At 45.7% G+C, this 25,472-nt stretch overlaps 1 protein-coding gene across 3 annotated transcripts; it reads right to left on the bottom strand.

Moving 5' to 3' along the window:
- Positions 1-502: 502 nt before the first annotated feature.
- On the bottom strand, positions 503-23,225 carry SCN3B (sodium voltage-gated channel beta subunit 3). 3 transcript variants are annotated; one of them, XM_072954058.1, is made up of 6 exons: positions 23,132-23,225; positions 22,187-22,266; positions 15,027-15,190; positions 12,484-12,709; positions 9,328-9,466; positions 503-4,968 (listed from the first exon to the last, which is right to left on the bottom strand). In XM_072954058.1, exons 2-6 carry the CDS (start codon positions 22,239-22,241, stop codon positions 4,905-4,907), a joined length of 648 nt encoding a protein of 215 aa, XP_072810159.1. In that variant the 5' UTR covers positions 22,242-22,266; positions 23,132-23,225; the 3' UTR covers positions 503-4,904. The 3 variants fall into 3 exon arrangements, with proteins under 3 accessions (XP_072810159.1, XP_031526253.1, XP_072810158.1); XM_031670393.2 differs by lacking the exon at positions 23,132-23,225 and having other exon boundaries at positions 503-4,598; positions 4,885-4,968; positions 22,187-23,035; XM_072954057.1 differs by lacking the exon at positions 23,132-23,225 and having other exon boundaries at positions 22,187-23,035.
- Positions 23,226-25,472: the final 2,247 nt, after the last annotated feature.

Below are 25,472 nucleotides of genomic sequence, written 5' to 3'. Positions count from 1 at the left end.
ACGTGTGTGTTTCTTGGTATAGTGTCTGGTACTGTACTGAGATCATTTTTAATGTTGTTATTAATCAATACTGTTACTGTAGGAACTTATGGTAGACTGTGAATCCCCGTGACAGTTTCTTGTGTAACCCTTCCCTTCTGGGGCCTTGGCACTTCTAGGAAGATGGACGTTGAGGGGCAGCTTTGCTGTGCTTTCTTGTTTCAGCCAACCTGGTAAGGGGGCTCAGCCCCTCCCTTCACTGGGTCTTCCTTGCTGGGAGCCCGCAGCCACCTGGTGGGAAGCTTGCATGATGTCATTCAGGTGAGAACCAGGGACTCTTTGGGTAGAGAAGGAAGGGAGACAATATGTTTAATTCTAGGTGATTAAATGTATTTTTCACTCTCTGGGTATATATCCAGTTCAGGAACTGATGCTGGCTGGGGAGGTAAGTCGGAGCCACAGTATGCATAGCAGACGCGCCCAGAGAGCAAAACCAGAGCAAGCGGTATCTGGAGACGCTTTATTGACATGAACGGGGAATTTACTGGAAAACACCACGTACAGGCATTAGGTTGTTGAGAGCTTGGCTGGTCAGGAACAACATTTCTAGAGTTGAGAGAAAGATTGGCTGTGGAAAATCAAGAAAAAGCCGTATGAAGGTGACAGCGTGGTAACGAGTCCCGCTGGTTCCATGGCTGTCCGAGTTTGCTGACTGTGTTTCACGGTGTCTCACAAACCCGCAGGCACTCGTCCTTCAGCGGCCCCCTCCCCGCCACACGCACTGCCCATCAGGTGCATCCCTTGCCCAGTGGTGACCTGGTGGAGGGAGGCGGGGAGGAGAGTGGTGCCAGCTTTGAGGCTGAGCTGGCCTGTGATCGGGGTTGAACCGTAACTCAAGACTTGCTTAAAGTGCTTGTCTGCTGGGCCCTACTGTAGACGTGGTAAGGGGAGGGGAGCTGAACATGAGTTACCTACCATGGTAGAGTGCTGGAGATTAGGAAAGGCGTGGGTGATGACATTTTCCAAATCTAAGACAACAGGGCACACTCAGGGGCTAGATGGGTGCTTGATGCAGAGTGGGGGCTGAAATGTAGAATGAACGGGTGATGGGAGTAATGACACATCGAGAGCTATTAAGATACATTTGCAGTGACCAGGAGAATTCACTGGACTAGGGATTTTTCATTCACAAAAAGGAGGGGAGAAGAAGGTGCTTTTTTGCTTTATTTTTTCACTTCTATTTAACTTGGGAAAGGGGAACCAAGAAATACTGTGAAATGTGTCTAGCTCCTTACCACTTCTTCCCATCAAGACGCAGTCACACAGCCCTGTCCCTCTGATTTACGTCAGGTAGGGTTGCAGGTTCTGAGATGGGTCTGTTTTCCTTTTTAATCTGGTAGTTTGGGGGGAAGGGAGGGGGTACTGTCTCTTCCCTTAATCATTCATCGCTCAACACCTGTTTCCAGCTTATTCCTGCTTTGAAAAATTCCTTTCCTACTAAGATTTCTAGTTGGCATCTAAGGAGAAACCAGAGACCCAGAGAATCAGAAATCTGGGTGTGTGGATATTTGGGGATGGTGACGCTAAAGGATAATGCTTTTAAACAAACTGAAAACAAAGGCTGGTGTAGGGAGAGGCACTGACTATCAAGGTGTTTCCACACAGGAGTTGGGGCCATGACACAAGGCTGAGCTGATGGTAAAGGTCGGTAGGCAAGGTGCTCACAGGGCCGACTGAGTGGAGCAATGACGTTCATGGCTGTTAAGCCAGAGGAAAGGGAAAACCACACCCAGCCTAGCTGGGCCTTTAGTGAACTGTGTTATTAAAGATCAGTCGTGGGAAATAGCCAGCACCAAGGCGACAGATGGGGTTCCTAAAGTGGTAATAGCCCTTGAGAACATTTCTAAGCCCTTTAATAAGAACAGCATGCCAGATATAGCTTCCAGAGCAGGGCACATTGATCTGGGTCCTGTAGGAACATGAGAAACGGAGTGGGTGAGGATCTGAAGTAGGCTGGTGATCACAGTATCTTGTAGAATTAGGGTCACGATCAAGTCTCCCAGGAAGGAGTGTAATTGCAAATCAGGAGAAATAATGATGTACAGACCAACTGGAAATGAAAAACCAAAATAAGATAGACTCTCAAAGCTCATTACTAGCTTGGGCCAAGAAGCAGAGTGGTAGAGGAGCCATTGAGCAGGATTAGGGTGAGAGAAGATGGTGAACATCTCAGGACAAGCAAGACAGGCAAAGATTAGATGGAAGCAAAAAAAAAAAAAAAAAAAAGGAGGGGTGGAAAGGAGGCAGCTATGGTCTCAGTGCAAAGAGAGCTGGGCTAGGGGGTCAGAAGACCTGGGTTCCAGCTCTCCACTTACCACCTGTATGAACTTAGGGTTTGGTAAATTTCTTAGCCTCAGACACCCTCCATTTCTTCATTTGTTAATGTATTAGCAATATCCACCTCCCAGAGCTAGTTGTGGAGAAGAAATAAGATATCTGAGATAAAAATGCTTTATAAGCCGTACAGCTTAATAATGAAAGTATTAAAGATGAGAAGAGTTGAAAAGTTAAAAGGAAAAGGCTAGAGAAGATTACTCGTAAAGGATAAAGAAGGAAAAAAACGAGAGGTACCATTCAGCTTCATTAAAAATCACTCAGGAAATATCTGAGTCGGGCTTTCAAAAAGGGAAAAAGGCCAACATGCATGCTAGATCACAAGTTAGACGCATGGTCTACTGAGGCAAGAGGGCAGTGGAGTGGTGGGAAGTACCCTCTACGGCGAGCCCTGCTGTCCACCAGCCGTGTGACGGGGAAAACCTCGCGCGAATTCAGGCCTGTTTCCCTCATTTGTATGAAGTAAGAAAAATCTATATTCTGTCCCCTAGTTCAGAGGGATTATGTGGGAAATTACCAGTGGGAAGGGCCTTGAATTTATTGAAAAAAAGTACTTTCTTCAATAAAGTCAGACTCTTGAATATGTGAACGAGGGCTTGTTTCAAGTACTTCCCCAGGGATGGCAGAGATGAAAAACTGAGTATGCCAGGTGAGGCGCAAAGCCACGGGAGTGTGATCTCTCCCTGTAAATTCCCCCAGATCAGAGGGACATCTTGTTCATCGAATCCCAGTCACTTCCATCTTCTCATATCCCCTAGGGCCGCCTCCTCCTCTCTCATCATTAGATGCTGAAGGACATTGCACTTGGACCCGTTACTCAAAGTGAAATATGAGATATTTTTTCTGGTGTTCATCTGCTCTCCTAACATCTAGAAAAAAAAAACAACACCTGGACATTATGGATTCACAGGCGAAATATTTGGAAGCCCCCTCACCTGTCTGTCCCCTATCTCTTCACTCATTTGCTCATCATCCACCTCGGACTGAAAACATGTTTCTTAGTTAAATCCTATTCCCAGATGTATTCTCCTTCGAGGATGTTTCAGACTCACAAATCTTTTCACTCTAATCTATCTCACATCCTTCTCTCTGCCTTTGGGGCCAGTCTCTAGTTCAGAGTCAGAGTTAACCTCAGCCGGGAGACCCACCCAGTTCTGTGCTTGTGAAGGGGGCAGGGCCATAGCCAAGCTCAATTTCAGAGTCTTTTTCAGAAGGAAAATTATCCCATCCCGGGACGTGTAAACTGGGCAGCACCTAAGGCTCATCTTGCTCCAGCCTGTCCTTCGTAGCCTCTTACCAGTTGAGCCGTCTGAGTCTCAGTTGCCTCTTGTGAAATAAGTAGTAACACTGATCCACAGAACTTTTGAGAGGAATAACTTAGGAATTTCCGTTCCAACGCCCACAGGACAGTAAGGCCCCCCAGGCATCTCAGGTGGTGTGCTCGCCGGGGAAGGCACACATGCGTTCCCCTGGTGGCATCATGAACATGTTGTATGACTTCCCAAGTCTCCTGCCCTTGGCGTCTTGGAGGACTGAGACTTACCCAGGCCTTTGAGACCTCTTGGGATCTAGCCCTGGAGTACCAATTTCCAGGGAACATTTTGGTCCATGCTTAACGAACTTTCTATCCCTGGAGGGCCTGGAAAGCCATACTTTGGTGCTCCAGCCAAGTGGGCAGGAACTCGGAAAAACTGACTTCAGTGAATCTCGTTTCATGACAATTTTTTGCTTTAACCCAAGCGAATCTCTCCTGCTTCCTTCCATTAAGACATCCATTCGCGTGCAGCAATGGAGAATGAGCCAGCTCCAGCCAGTAAGGGGCAAGTGGGTGTGCCGCGTCCAGCCCTTGTTCTAAGTCAGGTGCAACACAAGGGAGGAGTCCGGTTGGTAGGGATCTGCTTGCTTGAAAGCTAGGTTGAGTCCATGTAGACATGTTGGTTCCTCAGTTTCGGCAGAATCTTACGGTGTGTAGAGGTCTGACGGAGTTAGCAAGTCAGAGGTGAAAGTTCAGAGGTGAGTGGAGGCATGATGAATGAACTGAGAGATGGATGCATGAAGGGGAGCCATGTGGCTCCTGGGGCGCCCTCCTGATGCAGCTGACATCACTGAACCTGGAACAGCCAGTCCTGCAGGGTTCGGGCCACCTACCAATAAGAAAACAGCTCACTGCGAATTTCCAGTCCAGTCCAGCCCAGGCAAAGACTCTTTGACCTAATCCATGATCCCTACAAAGGAGGGAGTCGGTGGGTTACTTTTTGTCACTATGGATGAAGAGTTCAAGTTGCCCCAACACTCAGGCCAAAACCACTCACCTTCTGAAGGGCTTTATCTCATACAGAGCTTTATGACTTGGGCATCAACTTAAAGTTAAGTCCCCTGAGGGTGAGGACTTGGGGTAGGGTAGAAATCTAATATAAGGGACCAAATTTAAAGTCACCGGTTTGTGGGTGACGAGGTCACCTGAACATCCTGCCATCCTTATCTGCCTGCCCTCCCTTCCCTGTACATCACCTCTAGTGCCCCCTTCTCTTCTATTCCTCCACTGGTACCGCAGAGTTCTCTTTGTTCTCCGATGGGATGGCAAGGTAGTCAGACCTGTTGGAGGAAAGACGGGGAAGAAAATCAGTGCCTTGGTACGCGGTGGTGGGAACACAGGAAAACGGAAGGAGCCAGGGCACAGGAGCAAGGATGTCTATGGAGCAGCGTTGCATTTCCTTCTGGCTGTGTTCCCCGAGAGAATACGAGAATGGCCCTTCCAGCAGACTAGAACAATAGTTTTGTTTTTTCCTCCCACCAGCACCGTATGAGTCTTCACATTTAATCCACATTGTTCTCAGGACTTAGTATTGTCAGGTTAAACTGGCCAAACTGATGGGTGTGAAGTTATATTTTGTAATTGCTTTAAGTTTCATCTCCCTGATTACTGGTGAAGCTGAGGATCTTTTCATAAGTTTATAGACAGTTGGGGTCCCGACTGCTATAATTTGACAGTTCGTTTGCTTTGCCAAGTTTTCCTTCTGAAATACTTGACTTCTTCTCATTGATTTTTCTTTGATGTCTTGAAAACATCTCCTCCCAGCCTGTCATTTCTTTCTTTTTTTTAATTTTCTTTCTTTAATGTTTTTATTACTTTTTTATTTTTATTTTTAGGGGGGAGTAATAAGGTTGGTTGGTTTGTTGTTTATTAATTAATGGAAGTACTAGGGATTGAACCCAGGACTTGGTAAACAGGCACACTACCACTGAGCTATACCCTCCCCACCCTTGTTTCTCTTTATATCTAGTGTGATCGAAATTACCATTTTTTTCGTCTCTGCTCTGCACCTTTTGTATTTTCAGAAATCCTCTCTATTCCAAGGTAACGAAAATATTCTCTTATTTTCCCTAACAGAATTTCAGAGTTTTACATTTTACGCTGTCTTGAAATCCACTCATGATTTATTTTTGTTTAGTGTGAGAGGTGGGGAATCTAATTTTCTTTTCTTTTCTTTTCTAAATGGATAAGGAATTGTCCTTATGCCACGTCCTGGACAGGTCATTCTTCTTTCAATGGTGTTTTCGTATAGACATTAACTTATTGGGGGTCTCTGCCTTGTTCTGTTTGCCCGTGTTGTATGTCTGGGCCAGTATCATAAACCCGTTAGTAGCTCTATGAGAAATCTTCACATCTGATAGAAGTCCTATCAGCCACTTCCGCCAAACCTACTGTTCTTTGAAATAGGCAAACCATGGCCCATAACCTAATAATGGTTGTTATTTGTTTAAAGGCCTACAAACAAACAAACAAAACCAAAGAACAGTTTTGAACAGAGACCCATTTTGGCAAAGACAAAAATATTTACTATCTGGCCATCGTCTGGCTTAGACTAGTTTTGCCCCTTTGGTCTTCCGTGTGACTTTTAAGATCAGTTTATCAATTTCCTTCAACAGTCCATTGGGTGTTTTGATTCTAATTTTACTGAATCTGCAGATGAATTTGGAAAATAATTGCCGTGTTTGTAACAGCGAGGTTTTAGTCTCCATTTATTTAACTTAAATCTTTTGGTAAAGTTTTGTAATTTTCTCCTTAAAGGTCTTACATATTTTTGTCAAATTTATCCCCAAGTATTGGAGAGTATTTGTTGCTATTGTAAGTGACTTTCTAAAAATGTCTTAAATATTTAGATGTTTCTTTATAAATTTTTGTGTCTGAAATATAAATGCATTTATACTTATATATAAGTATTTATAAATATTTTTATTTGTATCAATGATCTTATGGAATGCTCTTACTAGTTCTAATAGTTTGCCCATAGATTCCCTTGATAAGTAATTATACTGGGTGTGAATTTCTTTCTTTACAATTCCTACTCTTGGGGAGCGTGTCTAGCTCATTGGTAGAGCTCATGCTTAGCACGAGGTCCTGGGTTCAATCCCCAGTACCTCCATTAAAAAAAAAATTCCTACTCTTTTTGTTTTGTATTTACTTAGTACACCACCTAGGCTCTCCAATACAATATAGAACAGAAGCAGGGAGAGGTGGTATCCTTGACATGCTTCTGATACTACAGGCAATCCTTCTAAAGTTGCCACACAGGTATTTGCTACAGGTTATATTAGTAGCCACCATTTACCCGTTTAAAGATGGTTGGTACTTAGGTATAGATTTCTATGTATTTATCCTGCTCAGGAGACATTGTGCTCTCTGAATCTGAAGAGTCATGCCTTTCCTTAGCCACCATAACTCTGAGTGTTTTTTCTCCTCCATTTTCTCTCTTCTAATGGGTCTTCTCAATTTTTTCCTTCATATTTCCTTGTGATTTTCCATCTTTTTGTATCTCTGTGCTTCATTCAATGGAACTTCTTTACATTTATCTTCTGGCTACCAGTAAGTAATCTCTGGTGAACCAATCCATTGAGTTTTAAATTTTATTGACTAAATTTCATCGACCATTTAAATTTTATTTTTCGTTTCCAGATTTTGCTTTATTCCTATTCAGATCTGCCTGTTCTCTTTCTCTAAGCAACTTCTTCTCTCCTTATGCTTTTGGTTCCCCCTTTTATTGTTTTAACTCTTTCAAGCGGATTTATTTTCTGTATTTGCTCAGGTCCTTCTTGTGTCTGAGGTTCCTGGGATTTGAACCTGCCATTTGCTACTCCTCTGGCACGTGCTGGATTATTTTCTGTGTGTCTTTTAGTTTTGGATTGCACTGTTGACTCAGATTCAACAATGCTTTATCTGGGGAGCCCTGTTAAGCCTCAGCTGAAAGCGGGTCCCTTCAGAATAGTTTTTCATTTGCTTCTACATGGTTATCACTGTCTAGGGACTAATTTTTTAATTGAATTTCTCAGCTTAGAGGTTCCTGAATCATGTGGGTAGTGTAAATTTAAATTCCAGACACTGTGAGAGCAGGCTTGTGGTTACCGATTCTCAAGAATCTTTTATGTTTCTGCTTGGAGTCAGGCCAAGATAGATGTGTTTCCTTGGCTCTTCCCTGGGCTGGTGGACTGATTCTTTTCTGATCTGTCTTTTGCATGAGTTGCAGCTCTCTGAGGATCTTGGTTCTGCTGGTGACCTCAGTTCCAACTCTGTTTCTTTTGCAAGCCCAGTCGTAGGCATTTTCTGTCCAAGCGTGGGAACTCCCTGTGTAAGTGCAGGCACTTCCTGTCCAAGTATGAGCACTTCCTATGCCGAAGCACTAAAATCTAAGCACGTAGGCCACCAGGAATGACTACTTCCCCTGCATATCATTTCTTTCTATTCTTCTATCTGGTCAGTTGTAATTTTTTACTTTCCTGAGATCATAGATATCATGAAAAATGATACTTTATCAAACAATTCTAGGTGGTAATAGCCTAGGGTTTTTTGGTTATCACCTCGGCAATATTGCAACCTGTGCAGAGAGGGTTCTTTTTTATCTTTCCTCCAAGTAACAGCCCAGTGTGGCCCCTTAGACACTCAGACCCTATCATCTGTTACATGTGCTCACTCCTGAGTGACAAGGGCCTTGGCAAAACTGGCCAAGGTATGGTCTGGACACTGGAGAATGAGAGCCCCTCTCTAGGTATTTAATCACTACTAAGTTCCAGGGGGAAGAACATGTTTGGAGCTCCTCGGCTAATACAGAGCAGTGCCCAGTGCCCGATGAGCTTGTGGTCTACAGCAAACAGCTGATTGTGGCAGGAAGAGCATGGATGTCAGAGAAGCCTCCGTTCAAATCCCAGCTTCTCCTCTGCGTATCTGTGTGGCCTCCACAAGTCACTTGCCCTCTATGTGCCTGCTTCAGCGTCTATAAAATGGTCATAATAATGGTAATTTCATGGGATTGTGCTGGCAGCTGATGGGCTTCATATAAATGGCTAAGAGTGCAGGGCAAGAGTTAGCAGGCACGAAGTCAAACCTTGCTTTGCCGAACAGTCTGGGGCAAACTTTCCCAGGCTCAGTTTTCTCATCTGTAAAATGGGTATATTAATGCTGCCTACCTCAAAGGTTGTTGTGAGGAAGGTGGAGGACTGTGGAAACTTGCTTAACACCTCACCTGTGAGAGCAAGCTGTCTGAAGGTGCAAGCTATCTTTATTTTGGCCTTCCGTAACCCTTCCATAAAAGGTTATAAAATAAATGTACATCCATATTTACTAATTAGCCTCCAGTTTATAAACCATAGAAATCACAATTCTGAGATCCTTCTATCAGAAGAACAAGAATGCTTCTGAATTCCTATAATCTGTATTTTGACAAAGAATCATAGATGGATTGTTAAAGGTTTATTTAGGCTATGTGTGAAATTTAAGCTAATTAATAGAACTGGGTTTTTTGAGGAGGGGTAATTAGGTTTATTTATTTTTGGAGGAGGTGCTGGGGATTGAACCCAGGACCTTGCGCATGCTAAGCACGCACTCTACCACTTGAGCTATACCCTCCCCCTAAAACTGAATGGTTTTTAATAGGTTTAAAAAAAAGTCTTTGGACTTACGCATTTTCTTGGGCTGCCTCTTCAGCCTTTGAGACCTTCCTGTAGCAGTATATCATCTCAATGAGCAGCCACAGAGTGAGGAAGACCAGCAGGATGTACATCATGATCTCGGAGACCACAGAGGTGAAGTCTTCACCAGCTGCAGGGGGGAGAGTGAGGCTCAGAATGTGTGTGTCCAGCCAGCCCAGAGCTGTCCCTGGGGTCAGAGATATAGGAGGCCTCTGTCCCCTGAGCTTAGGGTGGCAGAGCGTGGCGTCCCCAGGGAGAGAGCTCAGGAAAACACGTACAAGCCAGTGCAGTCCGCCCAGCCAGCGACTTGGGCACATTCTCTACAAGTCTGGATCAGACACAAGACATCCCAGCCCATCTTCCTTCCAGGTCACCCCAAACCCCAACAGAAATGAGGACTGGAGAATTCTGTGTGTGATCCAGGCTGTCCTCAGAGGTCTACTTCTGAAACCCAGACCCGATCCTGCCATACCCCTGCTGAAAACCTTTCAGTGCCCCACATTTCCCTCAAGATGGAGGCCAAACTCCATTAACAGGGCCTGCAAGGCCACTCACCATCTTCTTCACCTCGTGTGCATCGGTTGGCCAGCAAAACCTCTTTCTCATACGTACTGTGGTCTTTTGGAATCTATAGACATTTCTTCTTCCTCTTCCCTCTTCCTAGACTGTATCTCACACCTCACTGCTGCCTCTGCCCCAATATCCCCTCCTGCTTCTCCGTCTCCCAAACATTCTTCTCGACTCCACTGAAGGCACCTCTTCCATGAAGCCTTCCTCAGCCTCCCGTGAAGTTATCACTCACATCCTTCTCCGGGCACTGTTCCATCCATCCGTTACAACACTTCCCAGGTTGCATTGTGATGTATTTTGATGTATTTATCTCTCTTCTCTACTGACTGTGTGCTTATTAGGAACATATTTATTTCTGAGTTATCAGCCTGTTGCCTAATCTTAGAATATTTGAAGTATTCAATAAGTATTTGTTGAGTAATGCATATAAATCAATAGTGAGCATCCTTGTAACCAACAAAATGACAATAAAACACGACACATGGGATATGTCCTGAAATATATTCTTTCCTAGTGGGGAGGAAGGCTGCAGCCACATCTCTCCTTGCTAGCTCTTGGCAGCAAATTAGATTCATGGTCCTCGGTTATCCTTAGGGTCCAAGTCATCCCCAAGGCCTTGCTCATTAAAAGCACAGCATAGCCACAGCCATGACCTTCAGCTCAGAGAGGCCATCTAAGGTCTCCAGGATCCCCCAGGTCTCCTAACGGGAGCTGGAGGTCGCAGATGCATCTTGAGGCCCGGGAGAAGGGTGTACACTTCAAACGTCTTCTCGCGGGCTTGCCACAGCCTGAACTGTGATATGCTCGCCTTAAAGCACGTGCTGTCTTTCTAAATGTGATCGCCCAGCAGCAGTACCGCAGGAAGCTGTCCTTAGTAGCTTTAGTTACCTCTAGGTGAACAGACCTCAGATTTCTGTCTTAGAGCCAAGAGGGGAGAGCCTAAGCTGGGACCAGTCCAGCTGAACAAAGAGAAGCAGGGTCATTCTCTGGGACCACAGGGGTGGAGCAGACTCAGGGCAAGGGGGAGTGTGTTGTGGTGGAGAGTGGAGCTCAGAGCAGTATGAGAGCAGTGAGCATCTGGGGGTGGTGGTGGCGGCACTGCCAAGAGTTCACAGAGAAGGGAAAGAAAGAAAAAACAAAATGGGATGGTGGCAGAAGAAAAAGATGAAGTGGAAATAGAGCTAATAGAGAGAGGCACAGTGCTGGATTGCAGTCCTCCTTCTGGGCCAATGTGCTTCACATCCCCAGGCAAGCCGTCACCTTCCAGAGCTCTATCTCCCAGCCACAAAATGAGGGCACCAGAGCAGCGCCCTCCAGTCACCTGGGGAGTCATTTCAACTTACCTTCGCCAGGCTGCACCCCAGCCTACTGAACTCACACCCGCAAGAGCGGTATGGAGACGCCGACACTGAAGGAAAGCCCTCTGCGTGATTCTGGTGCCCGCTCTTTGTTCAGAACTCCTGAATTAAAAGGCAGCCATGCTTCCTTCCAGCCCTAACATCCCCAGAGGCTCTGTGGCTCTGAGAGCAAGCTTGTTTCCCTGTGTTCTCACCCAAGTCTGGCTCTGGTATCCGGCAGGCGGACTGACCCTGCTCTGCCACGCTTTCCACTGGCTGCACCTGCACGAGGGGCTCTGGAGGCAAAAGCCTTTGAGGGCAGGAGGTGGGGACAGAAGCAGCTTCCTAGTACCTGCAGTCACCAGCTGACAGTCCTGGCGGTGAACAGTAGAGGGCGCCAGGCTCCCTTCCCCCAGGGAGGAGAGGTGTGGAAACAGAAGATAATGGAACATCTGAACAGAAAAATACCTTAGAGAGCTTCCAGTCCAACCCATCATTTTGCATAAGAGGAGACAGGCTCGGAGCGGGGAAGTGGCTCATCAGGGCTGAGCCAAGTGGCCTGAGAGTCCTGCACCGTCAGGACAGACCTACCTGCCGCTTCAGTCTTGTCTGAATCATGACTAAATCGTGGCATCTCTTACTCTGTTGTTCGCTCTCGTTTGCTTCATGAATTTTATCACCATAGCAGGTAAAAAGCAAATATGCCTGTGGCCTGGGAGTCAGGGCTACGGGCATTCTTTTCTAGGAAGAGCCTGTCTTTAATTGGACCACTCCTTTGTCTCCTGCCCCATCGCTTTTGCCTGTTCCCTGTCTTGCATCCTGGGGCAGCCAAAGTGCTAAGGACATGCTAGAAACGCATTGTTTGAGAAAGGCTGAGTAAAACGGAATCATCCTTGGCCTGGGTGAGAAAACACACAGAGAGATACGTATATCACTCTTCCGACTTGTGAAGCCTTCAAGGAGGCTGTCCGCTTTCTCCAAGGACGATCCCGCAGGTAAAGATCACTGCATGATCATCTCCATGCCTTTCCGCTTTGAGGAGAGGCACAGAGAGGTGAGCTCTCGGCAGCTTTCAGGAGGCTGGCCACTACAGGAAGACAATTTGGTGGTGACGTTGTTAGGTATCACCACTCCAAATACGTGGGGTTCTGCATTCTGCAAGGGGCTTATTTGTGTGGAAACCCCCTGTTCTCCCTCCCCTGAGAGCCAAGCACCCTAGAGAGCCAATGCCCGGCCTTACCCTCCTCGGTGACTCGGAGGGGGATCAGCCGTGTGGTCTTCACAAAGGGACGATGTGCCTCGAACTCAAACTCCCGGGACACGTTGCAGGTGTAGAGGCCGGAGTCGTTCAGGGTGACGTTGAGCACAGTGATGGACACGTCCTGCAAGTCTTTGCTCCCATTCCACTGCAGGCGACCCTGGAAGGGGCTCTCCACCTCCTGGTGGCCGTTCCGATACTCGTAGATCTGCAGGTAGAGAAGAAGAGGGGTAGGGCCACGAGAGAAGACAGGGTAGAGATGGGGACGGGGCAGAGAAAGGGACCAGAATGATGCATGGACAGGGGGAAAGGGGACAATGGTACAAGGAGCTCCCGAATGTGGGAGTGGGATGGGGGCTTGGAAGAGGGCGGGGAAGAAAGCGAAGACGGAGCAAGATGGGAAAGGCAAACAGGTGTCAGGGCACACAGACACGGACATGGCGAGGGAAGAGGCAGGAAGCGGGAGCCAGGAGGAAGGGGTGGAAAGGAGGAGACATGAGGAAGGTTAGTGAAGCATACAGGAGCCCGGGAGGGGGCAATTGAGAGGAAGGAAGGATTGGAAAGAGATGAAAAGAGAGAACAAGAGAGAAAGATGTGTCATGGCAGCAGCCAGCAAGAGATTGAGGCATAGAGACCAAGACAGGCAATTTCATGCATCATAAAGACATCTGAAAGCTCTGGCCTCCGAATGGGACTCTCTGGGCTGGTCCCCACTGAGGGGACGTGGGCAGTCAGAGTCTGACCACAGGAAAGGGCTCCAGGCTGCTAACGTGGCCCCGATGAACAGAGAGCCGTCAGCCGATGTGCACACATCACACCTTCCACTCTGGGCTGAATTATAACTGAAATCTGGTCTCTAAGTTTCTTTTCTCAAACATTTCCGCCTTCTAACACAACTTTTATTCCCCTCTGCAGTTGTGCTGTCCATTCTAGACTCTGCTTGCCCTGTGCGGCTACTTTTATTAAAACTGAAATCACTAGGAATTAAATAAAATGTAAAATTTAGTTCCTCAGTCGCACCAGCCACATTTCAAGTGTTCAATGCCACACGTGACTGGTGGCTACTGGGTTAGCACAAATATGGAACGTTTTCATCTTCACAAAAATTTCTATTAGCATTGCTCTGTATTTCCAGCTCATTTTTAAAGTTTCTTTTCCTCTGTCTGAGCCACCTTCGCCTCACTTTGGATAGGCCTGGAGGCAGAGCAGGTGGCTGGCATATGACCAGACCTGAGGCTCAGGGTGAACTTTGCATCTGGCCAAACCATCCAGGCTCCTGTAACCTGCAGTTAACTGAGCCAGGTGCTGGGAAGTCGACTGGTCCCAGGTCTGGCACCAGACTGGAGTAAATTTACATCAGAATGGCACATACAGCCTAGGGTTAGAAAGGAGGCCAGCTTTAGGAGAGCTAGACAAAAGAGCAAGCCAAACTCAATTTACTCCTAATGTTGTCTCCATCAAGTCTTTGTGGAGAAGAAAACTGCCTCCAAGAAGATGAGGCTGTGCAGTAAAAAGGGCTTTGTATCTGCCATCAGATGGCCTGGTTCCAATCTAAGCTCTCTTAGTTAATTTCTTGGAGCCTCAGTTGCCCCATTTGTGTGTGTGTGTGTGTGTGTGTGTGTGTGTGTGTGTGTATCAAATACTTATATAGTGCTTCCTATATTCCAGAACTATTCTAAATGCATTAACAATTATAGCTCGTGAGTCCTGGTAACAACTGTGTGCGGTAGCTATGGTTTATATCCCCATTTTAGAAATGAGGAAACTGAGGCCCAGAGAGGTTAAGCAGTTTGTCCAAGGACACAGAGTTAGTAAGTTGTGAATCACTAAGAATCAATCCCAGGCAGCCTGGCTCCAGAGGCAGTGAAAGCATGAATGATGACCATCCCCAGGTTGGTACTCCAAGTGTTGAGCAGCCATCGTGGCAAGTCAGAACTGACACAGGCCATGGCTGACCCCTTAGTTCCGAGAGCATGGGGACGTCTGGAAGTTCCTGGGCTGAAGGATGGTGGGGAGGCCGATTGGAGGGTTTGGCACAAGAACCACTATAAGGACTATTGCAACATTTTACCCACTGATGTGACTGTCCCAGCTGAACATCAGCCTTGGTCATCCCCATCATTCTTCTGTCACTGGGATTATGGGAGTTAAGTGAGTTAACCCACGTTATCTCATTTAATGACGCTTAGTGTTATTTCCCTTTTTTTCTACTAATTTAATCCAGCCACTAGGATGGTGCAGAAATCAAATTAAAACACTTGCGAAGTGCCTTGTCAGGCAACTGGCACACAGTAGGCTCTAACTGCCATTTCTCTCTCTCCTCCTTACCCTGCTGAGACTGGCAGCGTCCTCCCTTTCACAGTGGCTGGGCTAAGCTAAGCTGTCAGTTATCTGCAGAGGTGCTGTCAGTGCTTTGGAGAAAAAGGCCAGTGTTTGTCAGATCATCATCCCCCAGACTCTCAGGAGCCAGGCACACAACAGCAGAGGCCAGTGAAAGAAAGGCCAGAGTCAGCAGTCAGACATACAAGGAAATCTTTACCGCCCTCGGGCCTGTAGAACCATTCCACCACCGTGGTGGCCTCCACCTCCTCCCTCTTCATGCAGGAGATGCAGCGCAGCTTCATGGGGTTGCCCTGAACGGCCTCGGTCTCCGAGGGCACTTCCACACAGACAGGGAAGCAGACGCTGACTGGAGAGAGGCCAGGGAATGGGGAAGGGACAGGAGGCGTGGGCAGAGGCAGTGGAGAGCGAGGAGGGAGGGAGGAGAGGCAGAGAAGGAAGAATCATGAGCCAAACTTGAAAACATCAGGCACGTGTATGTACGCTCCCCAAGTGTGCTCCCCACAACAGGCAGGGAGTGCGACAGAGGAGCCGTGGGGGACCGGGCATCGAACGCAAACCTCCCCAGACTAGTGGGGATGCGGTGCAGCACGCACCTGGCCCCGCCCTCAAAGACTGAGCGCCCAGGTGGGAATCGGCACACGTGCATCCATCCGTGGACCGTCCTTGCACCCTTCCGTTCAACAAGCATCCACTGAAATCTACTCTATGACAGTTCTGACACTGATACGATGAACAAAACACTCACCACACCCTAAAGGCATTTATAAACCCGAAAGGAACACATACTCCTAAGTATCTTTAAACCAGACTGTGGCAAGTGACGTAATAGTGCCGTGCTCTGTTCCCAGGGGAGGGAGAGTTTACTCCTGGTTGGGCTAGGAGAGAGGAAGAAAAGGATGGTGAGACTTGAGGCCAGAAAGGTAGATTGGACCCACGTTGTGAAGACCTCTGTACGAGCTTCACAATAGGAGGGGTCAAACGTTTTAAAGCCATGGAGAGATGTAATCGTATCTATGTTTTATGAAAAATGTAATTCTGACGTACGGTGGAGGATGGAGCAGCAAGGAGGTGAGCTGACCCTGAGGCTGGGGTGATGCTTCACACAGAGGAGGAGAGACAGAGAGAGAAAGACGCAGTTACAAATTGAGAGGGAGGTCAGATCGGGGGGCACCTTGCATGCCACGCAGAGGTCTGGACTTGTAATTTCTGCCCTCTAGAAACATTGGACTGTAAATTCAGAATGAATCAAAAGTGGGACGTGGCTACCAATAAAGCAAGTGCAAACACAGGCTGCCTTAACAGAAGTACACTGTGCAGAACAAATGAGGAACCATCCCTCTGCGCTGTGCAGAACAGATCTGGACTATGATGATCAGTTCAGGGTGTCACTTTGTACAAAAGGAAGTTTTTGACGAGTGCGTGTGCAGAGAAAAGCGAGATGAAGAAGGGTCTGGGGGCAAAGTCTGGTAAGAACAAAGGGAGCCAGGTGCTTAGCTTTGACACCAACACATCTGTCTTCAAATATTTGAAGGCTGGATTGTGGAAGAGAAAACAGATTCTGTCCAGCTCCAAAAGGTACAAGAAAGTAAGTGTAGCTCAACTGGTTTTTTTTTTTTTAAGAACTTTCTCATGCTGTAGCTGTTCACAAGTGCAGAGAACAATTTGGTGAGAGAGTTTACACCTCACAGAAGATTCAAAAGTGAAGTGACCACCCAAAATTCTTGAATCAGGGCTTCTAAACTGTCCTAACGCTACCTTATCATTAACTATTAACTTAAAACCCTTAAAAATGAAATAGTACACACTGTCATTTAAAGCTAGTCCACTGTGAATGGTCAATCTGTTCCTCCACTGGCAGGCAGTTAGTTCTTTCTAAAAGCAGAGGAAAGCTTTAGTTGGAGATTGAAATGAGACTGACCAACTAATTTTGAGTCAAAAATGAAATATTTGACTTAGAATGCAACAGATTTAATTTTTAGACATAGAATTAAAAAACTGGAGGCACTATCATAAAGTTTAACATAGTAACAAGGTAAAATACATTTTATCGGTTTTAAAACTCTCAGGAGGCTGGGGCTGGTTTTATCAGGCAGCCTGCAAGAGGCTCGCTTGCTCCTGCATGTGGATCATTATTTTAATGGATAACAGGTCCATATCTAGAGAGAACTGATCAGAAAATACTTTCAGAATGTGATGAGTTTGAAGTCTTGATTATAGGCCTTGTTTTAAAAAAAAAAAGGGGGTGGGGGTGGGAAAGAAAAAGGAAAATAAAAAGGCATGGTCTGTGCAAAACTTTGGGAGTGGTAACAGTGTAGAGAGTGTACACTGAGAACTCTGTGTAGCAGGGAGCCTTTGGGGCACATTCATATTTAAAGAGACATGGTAAAGATGAGTTAGTTCAATGATGATGACTTCAGAGCAGAATAGGAAAATGGACCATGGAAGTATAGTTGCAATTAAAGAGGTAGGAGGAAAATGGGATTTGGCAACTGAAGGCTTGGATTTGATGGACTGTTCAACCTCACAGAGGCTCAGTTTATTCATCAACAAAACGCTGAAAGTAATATCTATCTAAAAGATGTATCATGGAAATTGTATAGAATAATTTGCATGAATGTGCTTTGTACAAATACCACTTGTTAATGTGATTTTATCCTTCATTTATTTGTTCACTTATTCAACAAACATATTGGGTGCTTCCTGTATGTCAGGCATGGCTCTAGGCACTGAGAACACAACAGGAAACAAAGCAGGAACCATCCCTGCTCTCCTGGAGCCCACATTCCACGGGAGGGAGAAAGGCAATAAGCAACACTAAGTTGCAATAAGAGCTATGAGAAAAAATAAAACAGAGCAGAGGAGATAGAACGTGCATAGGATCATGGAAACAGCCTCATTGAGAAGGTGACGTGGAGCAGGCACTGAAGGAAAGAAATGAGGGAACCAGCCACACAGGTATCTGTGTGAAGGTGTGCAGAGGAAGGAGCGACTCAGGAGTCCTAGGGTGGGAATGTGCTCGTCGAAATCAAAGAGCACAACAAAGCACAGGGAACAAAGGGAGAATAGACTGGTGTAAAATATAAAATAGACAAACAAGTTCATACTGTACAGCACAGGGAGCTATATTCAATATCTTGTAGTAGCTTATGGTGAAAAGGAATATGAAAAACGAATATATATATCTTTGTGTATGACTGAAGCATTGTGCTGTACACCAGAAATTGACACACCATTGTAAACTGACTATAATAAATATATATATAACAAAATATAATATAATATAATAAATATATATATAATAAAATATAATATATAATAAATATATATATAATAAAAATACACATTAAAAAGAAAAAATAAGCTTAAAAAAAGGAGAATAGAAGGAGACAAGGTAGGAGAGATAAGCCAGGGCCAGATCAAACTGGTCTTGTTGACCATGGTTAGAACTTTGTCTTTTATTTTGAGTGACATGGGAGCATTGGAGGGTTCTGAGTGGAGGAATGACATAATTTATACAAAATTACATGATCTGACTGCTATGTTGAGAATAAACTGAAGAGGTGAGGAAGGACACGGGTGGAAGCAAAGAGAATAGTTAGGAGGCTAGTATAGTGATTAGATTGAGAGATGGTTCAATGATTTTGCTTTGCTGAAGATGACAGCAGAGCTGCTGGGGTTTGAAAAAGAATCGTTTGCTGGACTAATATCCTTGAATAGATGAGAAGTGATGTCCTCTAGTGAACAAGTAGCTGTGTTGGTCTTAAATAGAAATACAGTTAGTTGATTTATAGTTAAAAGAGGGTGGGCAGAATGCAGTCAGGATGGCGAGGATGTCACAGCAGCTCCTCTTTGTTCTGAGTTGCCCCTGAGATAACAGTAACCCAAGGAGTCATCAGAGAGCAAGCTCCACTGATTCCCTTCTCCCTGCCAAAGTCCAATTACAAGTCATAAGAATGACTCTGCACATGAGGTCAATTCAGTTCATGAGGTCCTGGATAGCACACTGCAAAATGGCCACAAAATCTTCTCGTTCCTGCTTACTCTCCCTTTGCATTACGACTTGTTGCTCCTTCCATCAAGAGGGAAAGTGTATTTCTCCCTGCTGTGAGACTCCAGCACACCACTGCCTCTCTTTCCATGAGATCCTTTAGATACCAAGAAAAGGTTGTACACGTGGTAGGTATTCAACCCACACTGCTGACTATAACTAGTAAACTCCTGGAATAATCTTAGCCAAGTCGTTTGACCTTTGGTCTTCTCTTCAATTTCTATAGTAATAATGAGGAAACATGGGAGGGAAGAATATATTGATGATGATTATACTTAACTAAGGAATGGCATCAGGAGGCAGACAGTAACATTTATGCAACCAACTCCTCTAGTAACTCCAAATCTTTTTCTCCTTTGGGCATTGCTATATTGTCCCTCTTGACCTTGCTCTAGAATGCTTTCCTTTGTGCTAAGATAATAAAGGCTTTGATTAGAATGTAAACACCTTCCAAAAGGGGGTAATAAATGACATTATTTATAGCTATTAACACCCTGATGACTTGGTCTATCAGATTAGCCAGTCACTTAGTGGAGCCTTGAAAGTGTGGATGCAATTTAGGCTACTGGGGGGAAGAGAGGAAAACATCCCCCACACAATGGACATCTGGAGAGGACGAGCAGAGAAGACACTCGCAGGCAAAAGATGAATATGGCCTTAGGAAAGGCTATGGCATGGGGGAGGGGCATTCCAAAAGGGATGAGAGGACAGACAGATGCCCACCTGGCAATCCTGGCATAGCATCACGTGCGTCCACAAGAGGAGATAGAACAAGCTCTAGAAGACTGAAATCAGGAGGTAAGAGTCCCCTAGAAAGTCTTTTCCCCTCCCCTGCACTCATTTTCTCATCTCTAAATTGAAAATAATACTGCTTTCCTTGACTACCACCATAGAATTGATATGGGGACCAAACGAAGTAATAGACTGAAAATTGCTTTGTAAACTGTAAAGCACCAGACAAATGTATATTTTTTATTATTATTATTATTATTATTATTATTATTATTATTATTATTATTATTAACTTTATTGAAGGAAATAAGGGAACTTTGTTAAATTCATGCAGAAAATAAAAGAATGGAAAAGATTCCATTCATATTTGCATCATGTGACAAATCAGCTTGGGAAGGGAGACCATATCTAAGCTAAGTGCTTGCCGGTCTTGGAATTATATGCAAATAAAATGAAACCGCATTTGTGAAGTGAGGCCCTCTTTCTTACGCTTAATGACAAGGTTTCCTGAACCATCCTTCTTTCCCTTCTGCAGCTTCTCAATTTGGTGAACCAATGCTCAGAAGCTGAGGATGAGCAAGGATTAGTGTAGTACGCACACTTCTTCCAAAGGTTTTTTGGGGGGGGGGGGTTGAGGGGCTAGGAGGATGGGTACTCTGCCAGTTTTAGCAATATCGTGTAAATATTTCCCTGCCATTCAATTGTGCAGCTAAAGGGATATTAGAAACCTTCTGCCCCAACTTCCAAACTTACGTTCCAGATATATGTATACAAGGAACCAGACACTCTAAGGTGGTTACATAGCAAACTAGTGGCAGAGCTAAGACTCCAGTCCAGGTTTTGTAAGTCTAGCCAAAAGGTCCTTGGACTACAGCATGTTTTCCCTCTGTTCTACAATTCAGGCAAGGATGCTAAAAACTTAAACTAGGATTTGGGAAGAAAGGGCCTGTAGAATCTCATCCCAACACTTCTCTACAACTTCATCTCCCACTGATTTACCCACTCTCTCTCTTATCCAGCCAGACTAACCTCTCCTAAGCCTCGTATCCCTAGTCTTAGCCTCCCCTGAGGAAATCTCAGCCTTGAGTATTCAAGGGAAATCACTAGCAATCTATTACGTCTGCTTCATCTTCAGGTCTGGCTTACTTTCCTGGGGATGGATGGCAGTGAGTCTGCCCTTGGGACTGGCATTACCCTCTCTCTTTGTCCTTGCCAGCTTGTCTCATCAGGCATTTTGTTCAACAGGAAGCTTGGCTCTGCTTCTGGTCACATGCAAAATCCAGATAACGCTGGTCAACAGAGTTAGTCCTGGAGGCTTAATAAAGTGATAAAAAACTAAGGTAAAGAGGTAATTCCCATCAGCATATCTGCCACTGCATATGCAGAATGAGTTCCATGCCAACCACAGAGCATAATCCTACATGCCTACTTTCAATAAAGCAGGTGGGCACAATCATTTCTAATTATCCTGGTTATTGATTTTTAGCATGAAGAAAAATAGCTAAGATCATGTAAAGCAATATATCGACTGATGAGCACATATTTGATCTGGAGATCTAATCAGAGTTGCCAAGACTGAAATGCCCAGAACTACGCAACAACTATACACACACACGTGCGCGCACACACACACACACACACACTACTATATCCTCATCAATCCATTCAGACGCCCAAACAAGCATGCTCAGACATACACTAGCATGCACATTCAAATATTGAGGCATACGTTGACACAGTAAAGCATTCTCTCAATCACATATTCAGACGTTATCGTGTAGACTCAGTAACTCCCACTACACACATGCAGGCACCCCACTCCAAGCCCATCTCTAACCACTCTGCTCGGCCTTGCTGTTGCAAGTATAGGACTCTCTTATTTGGAGGGAGAAGGTCACCTCACCCTTTCACAGCAGATAAGCAAGGACCTATTTATCGTTGAAGGCAAAAAACCCAATTCCTCAAACACCAAAGCACCTAGTTCCACATATTTATGAAAAAGAAGAAAGATGCAATTCCCAGGTGCCTATTTATCCAATACACAGCTGCGAATGGCTGAAGCCTGTTTTCCTTATTAAAATTAAACAGATGGATCAACAACTGAGGTATTTTCACTTTCAAAATGGATTCATCCAGATTGTTTTGATATATAAAAATTAACTTGAAGACCCGATGACTTCTCATTGAGAAATGAAATGTAACTGTAATAGAGTTGTTTTTTATTTGTTTGTTTTTTGCTTTTTGGGAACGTGACTGCGTTCTCTTTCAGCAAAGGGGAAGGGAAAGGGAAAAAAATACTTCGGAGTTAACAGGAAACAGGAGGAAGGGTGGGAAAATCACGAAGGAAGATTTGGGAATAAAGAAGCAGGAGAGTGAGGAGGCATTTTTCCAATCTCAAAAATCCCAGTTCTCATGGAACCCCAGTGGATCCCATGCCTGGCAGACATGCACAGAGGGAAGCCAACCAGGGCTCCTTTTTGTCACCAACGACATCAATAAGTGTTATTACTGTCAGCATTATTACTGTTATCTGCATCTCGCATGGCAGGGGCTGGTACTCACCCCACAAGATGAGCACGAGGGAAGCCAGGGGAAACAATCTGTTGAAGGCAGGCATCTTTTTCGGCGGGTGGCTTCCGGAGCTAAACAGAGATTCCCTTGGTCAGCAAATGCTCCTTCTCAGATACTTTCGAGGAAACCCTTTGGGACGAACTGTCCCAAGGGGGCGACTTTCTGCCTGAAATAAGGGCCAAGCGCCAGCGACTGGGGAGGCTCTGCGGGCTTCTTGAGGCCGGCGAGGGTTTCAGCTCCAAGCCGCCCTAGCCGACCGCCCGAATTCGAGGGAGCGGATCGGCAGCTTGGCGCGCTCTCCCCGGAGCCCGTTGCTGGGATCCGGCTCAGCACCACGGACAGTGCCTTCCCCGCCCACCCCGGAACTGCCAATTCCAGTTGCTCGGCTGCTTCCCTTGTTTGCGCCTCCGGGAAAGCTCAGCTCCGTAGCGAACAGCACGCAGGCTCTAGGCGGCTGGGCTGTCGAACGGGTCCATGTTGATCCACCAGTCACCTCCCTACGAATAGCTACGCTCCGACCGGCATCCACCGAGACCCGGGAGCTCCGGCTTCAGCCGCCCTGACCGGCTTCTCCAGCTGGGCGTGCCCCCACGCCCGAAGCCACCGGGACCGCCGTCTGAGCTACAAAATTCGTTCCACCTCGGTCCCGTCCACACCCGCCCTCGGCTCCCCGGGGAGGTCCGGAGAGGCGGGGAAGGAGGCGTAAGCTCCTGTTTGGCCCGCGATCTCAGAGGTGGGGCATCAGAGATAGGGTGGGTAGACCCCTTCCCCGGAGCTTGCCCCCGGATCGTGTCAGGGCCCGACCCTGCGTGGAGGGTGACCAGCTACGCTTCTCCAGGCCCCCCTGACAGTGTGTGCTGTCAGCCTGGACATGCGCAGGCGGCTCTCCACCCTCACCGCCGCCACGGACCCACCCCCTCGTGCAACACTCCCCACCTCCAAACAGGCGTGCCCCTCCCAGGGCCGATCTCTGCTGCCAAGCGAGGGGCGGAGCTCCGAGCGACGCAAACACCTCAGCCCCCGCGATTCCTCTGCTCGCTGGTTGTCTCCAGGTCTCCCTTTCACGTTTCCACACCCCTTCCCAGAGCGGGCACGCCTCCTCCCACCAATTCGCACCCTCCAGGCAACCCAACTCCTGCTCCTGCACAGACATGTTTGCCTCCAGTTCCGGGAAGAGGAGGGTCATGTCTCTTTCAGGCAATGATGTCATCTACAATGTACACTGTACATGGCTCCCAGCTTCTCTCACCCGACCCCATCTCCTCCTGCTCTCCTACTATATCCTTTGTCTAGCCTTGATTAATTGGTTCCGGGCACACTGAACGCAGCAAAAGAATCCCTGCTTAGAAGTGGGGTAGGAGTGGGGCGCACCTGTTCCCATGTTCACCTCCTCAGCCAGTGAGGTGATCCAAATGTCGGTGCAAGAATGGTGTTCTTGGGGTGGGGTGAGGCAACTCCCTCTGGCTCTAGTCACTTTTTTTTTTTTTTTACAGTTTAAAAGCAAATAGATTGTGGTTTGGCTTCTTCCAACTATTAGCCTCACCCCAGTCCTAACAGCTGTTTCAGTGCTCTGCCCCATCGCTGGAAGGGAAACCTGAACCTTTAAATTTAGTTATAAACTCAAATTGACATAATAGATTAGGAATGCCTGGAACTGAAGTGAAAGGTTAATACAAGAACCTCTCCCCCCTCTTCTCATTGCCTACTGGCTCCCTTTCCAAAAGGGGAAGCTTGACTCTGATATTCCAAAAAAGAACCACAGAGTAACAGCTGACTGTAAGTGAACCATAGGCAGGAAATTCTCCCTCCTAACACATCACAGAGCAACAGAATGTCCTTCTTTCTGGGCAGGGAGCCACCAGGCATAAACTCTATGTTGCTTTGAAGACCAGCCCTTGAATCACAGTGTGTTAGACTTGGATGAGAAGTTAAAGCCGACTTAATTCAACTTTCTTCCCAATTCATGAATGCCCCTAGGACGTTCCTAATGAACCGGCTCAAACTTTGTCAGTGATGAGAGCTTACTACTTCACAAGTCAGTCCCTTCTAATGTTTAAGGAAGTTCTTTATATTCAGTTGAATTCTGTACACTCCTTCCTCCTCAAACTCCATTAAGAGATGAAACAAAGCTGTTTTCCTTAAGACAGCTATGCTTCCCCAGATTTTTTGTTTGGGGCTAAGCTTCATAAGTTTCTGACAGTGTATTTCCTGGTAGTTTCCAGCCCTTGAGTACCCTGGTCACTTTCTCAAGATTTTTTGTTTGTCAGCATGATTCTCAAAGTGACATCCAGAACAGGAGCTGATGTTTCCTGTGGGGTCTGACCCACATAAATTCAGGGGCATTGTGGCCACACTTGCTTTAGAGGATGCATCTGTTCAATTACATTTGCAGCCATATCTCACTCCTAATGAGCTATGGTCAGTTAAAATCCCGAAGTATTTTTCACTCAACCTGTTGCAGAGTCATCTTGAATTTATACAGGGAATTCTGGAAAAATAAACTGTACTTACTGCTGTTAAAATTTATTAGTTTCAACCAATTGTCACATCCTATTAATACTTGTATTGAATCCAGATTTAATCATCCAACATATCTCTCTTCTTTAGCTTTGTTTCATCTCTAGGTTTGACAATCAGTTGATCCAAATACAGATTTTTTTTAATGGATAGGAAAAAACAAAGAAGAGTTCTTTGGCACGACTTTAGAGACCTTACTTTAGTTTGACTAATTAGACTTGTTTGGTATTGTCACTTACTCACAAAAAACTACCCAAATATATCTCCCTATTTTCCATATTGATAGCATAACACGTTCTGAAAACAAATTTTAAAAGCATGTACGTGAGAAGAATTAGACTTACAATGATCCAAAAAGAGAGCTGTAGGGTCAATGGTTTACATTTACATAGAAATGGATTTTCAGCAGAATGTTTCAAACCATTCCAAAGTGGAATGAATTACCTTTTGATATGTTCAACATGTTATTATCCAAAGAATTACTGGATGTTGTAGAAAAAAATCTTCTATAGTTTAGGAATTTGGAATAGATTATTGATAAAGTTCTAATTGTCTTTGAGATTCTATGATTTTATCAGAAGTCTCACCCAAATACATACAGTAACTGAAATATTTTCAGTCTGATAATTCTAGCAACCACGACTGCACTCATCACCACTACCGCATCAGGAACTGCTCAACTTTGCATAATTTTTCTTACGTCTGTTTGTGCTGATTCCTAATAATCACAATGTTTTTTTTCTAAATGTTTGCCAAGCCC

Source organism: Vicugna pacos, chromosome 33, assembly GCF_048564905.1.
Source record: "Vicugna pacos chromosome 33, VicPac4, whole genome shotgun sequence".
Classification (NCBI taxonomy): Eukaryota; Metazoa; Chordata; class Mammalia; order Artiodactyla; family Camelidae; genus Vicugna; species Vicugna pacos.
The sequence above is the reverse complement of the archived record's forward strand: the minus strand, read 5'-3'. Positions and strand labels throughout refer to the sequence as shown.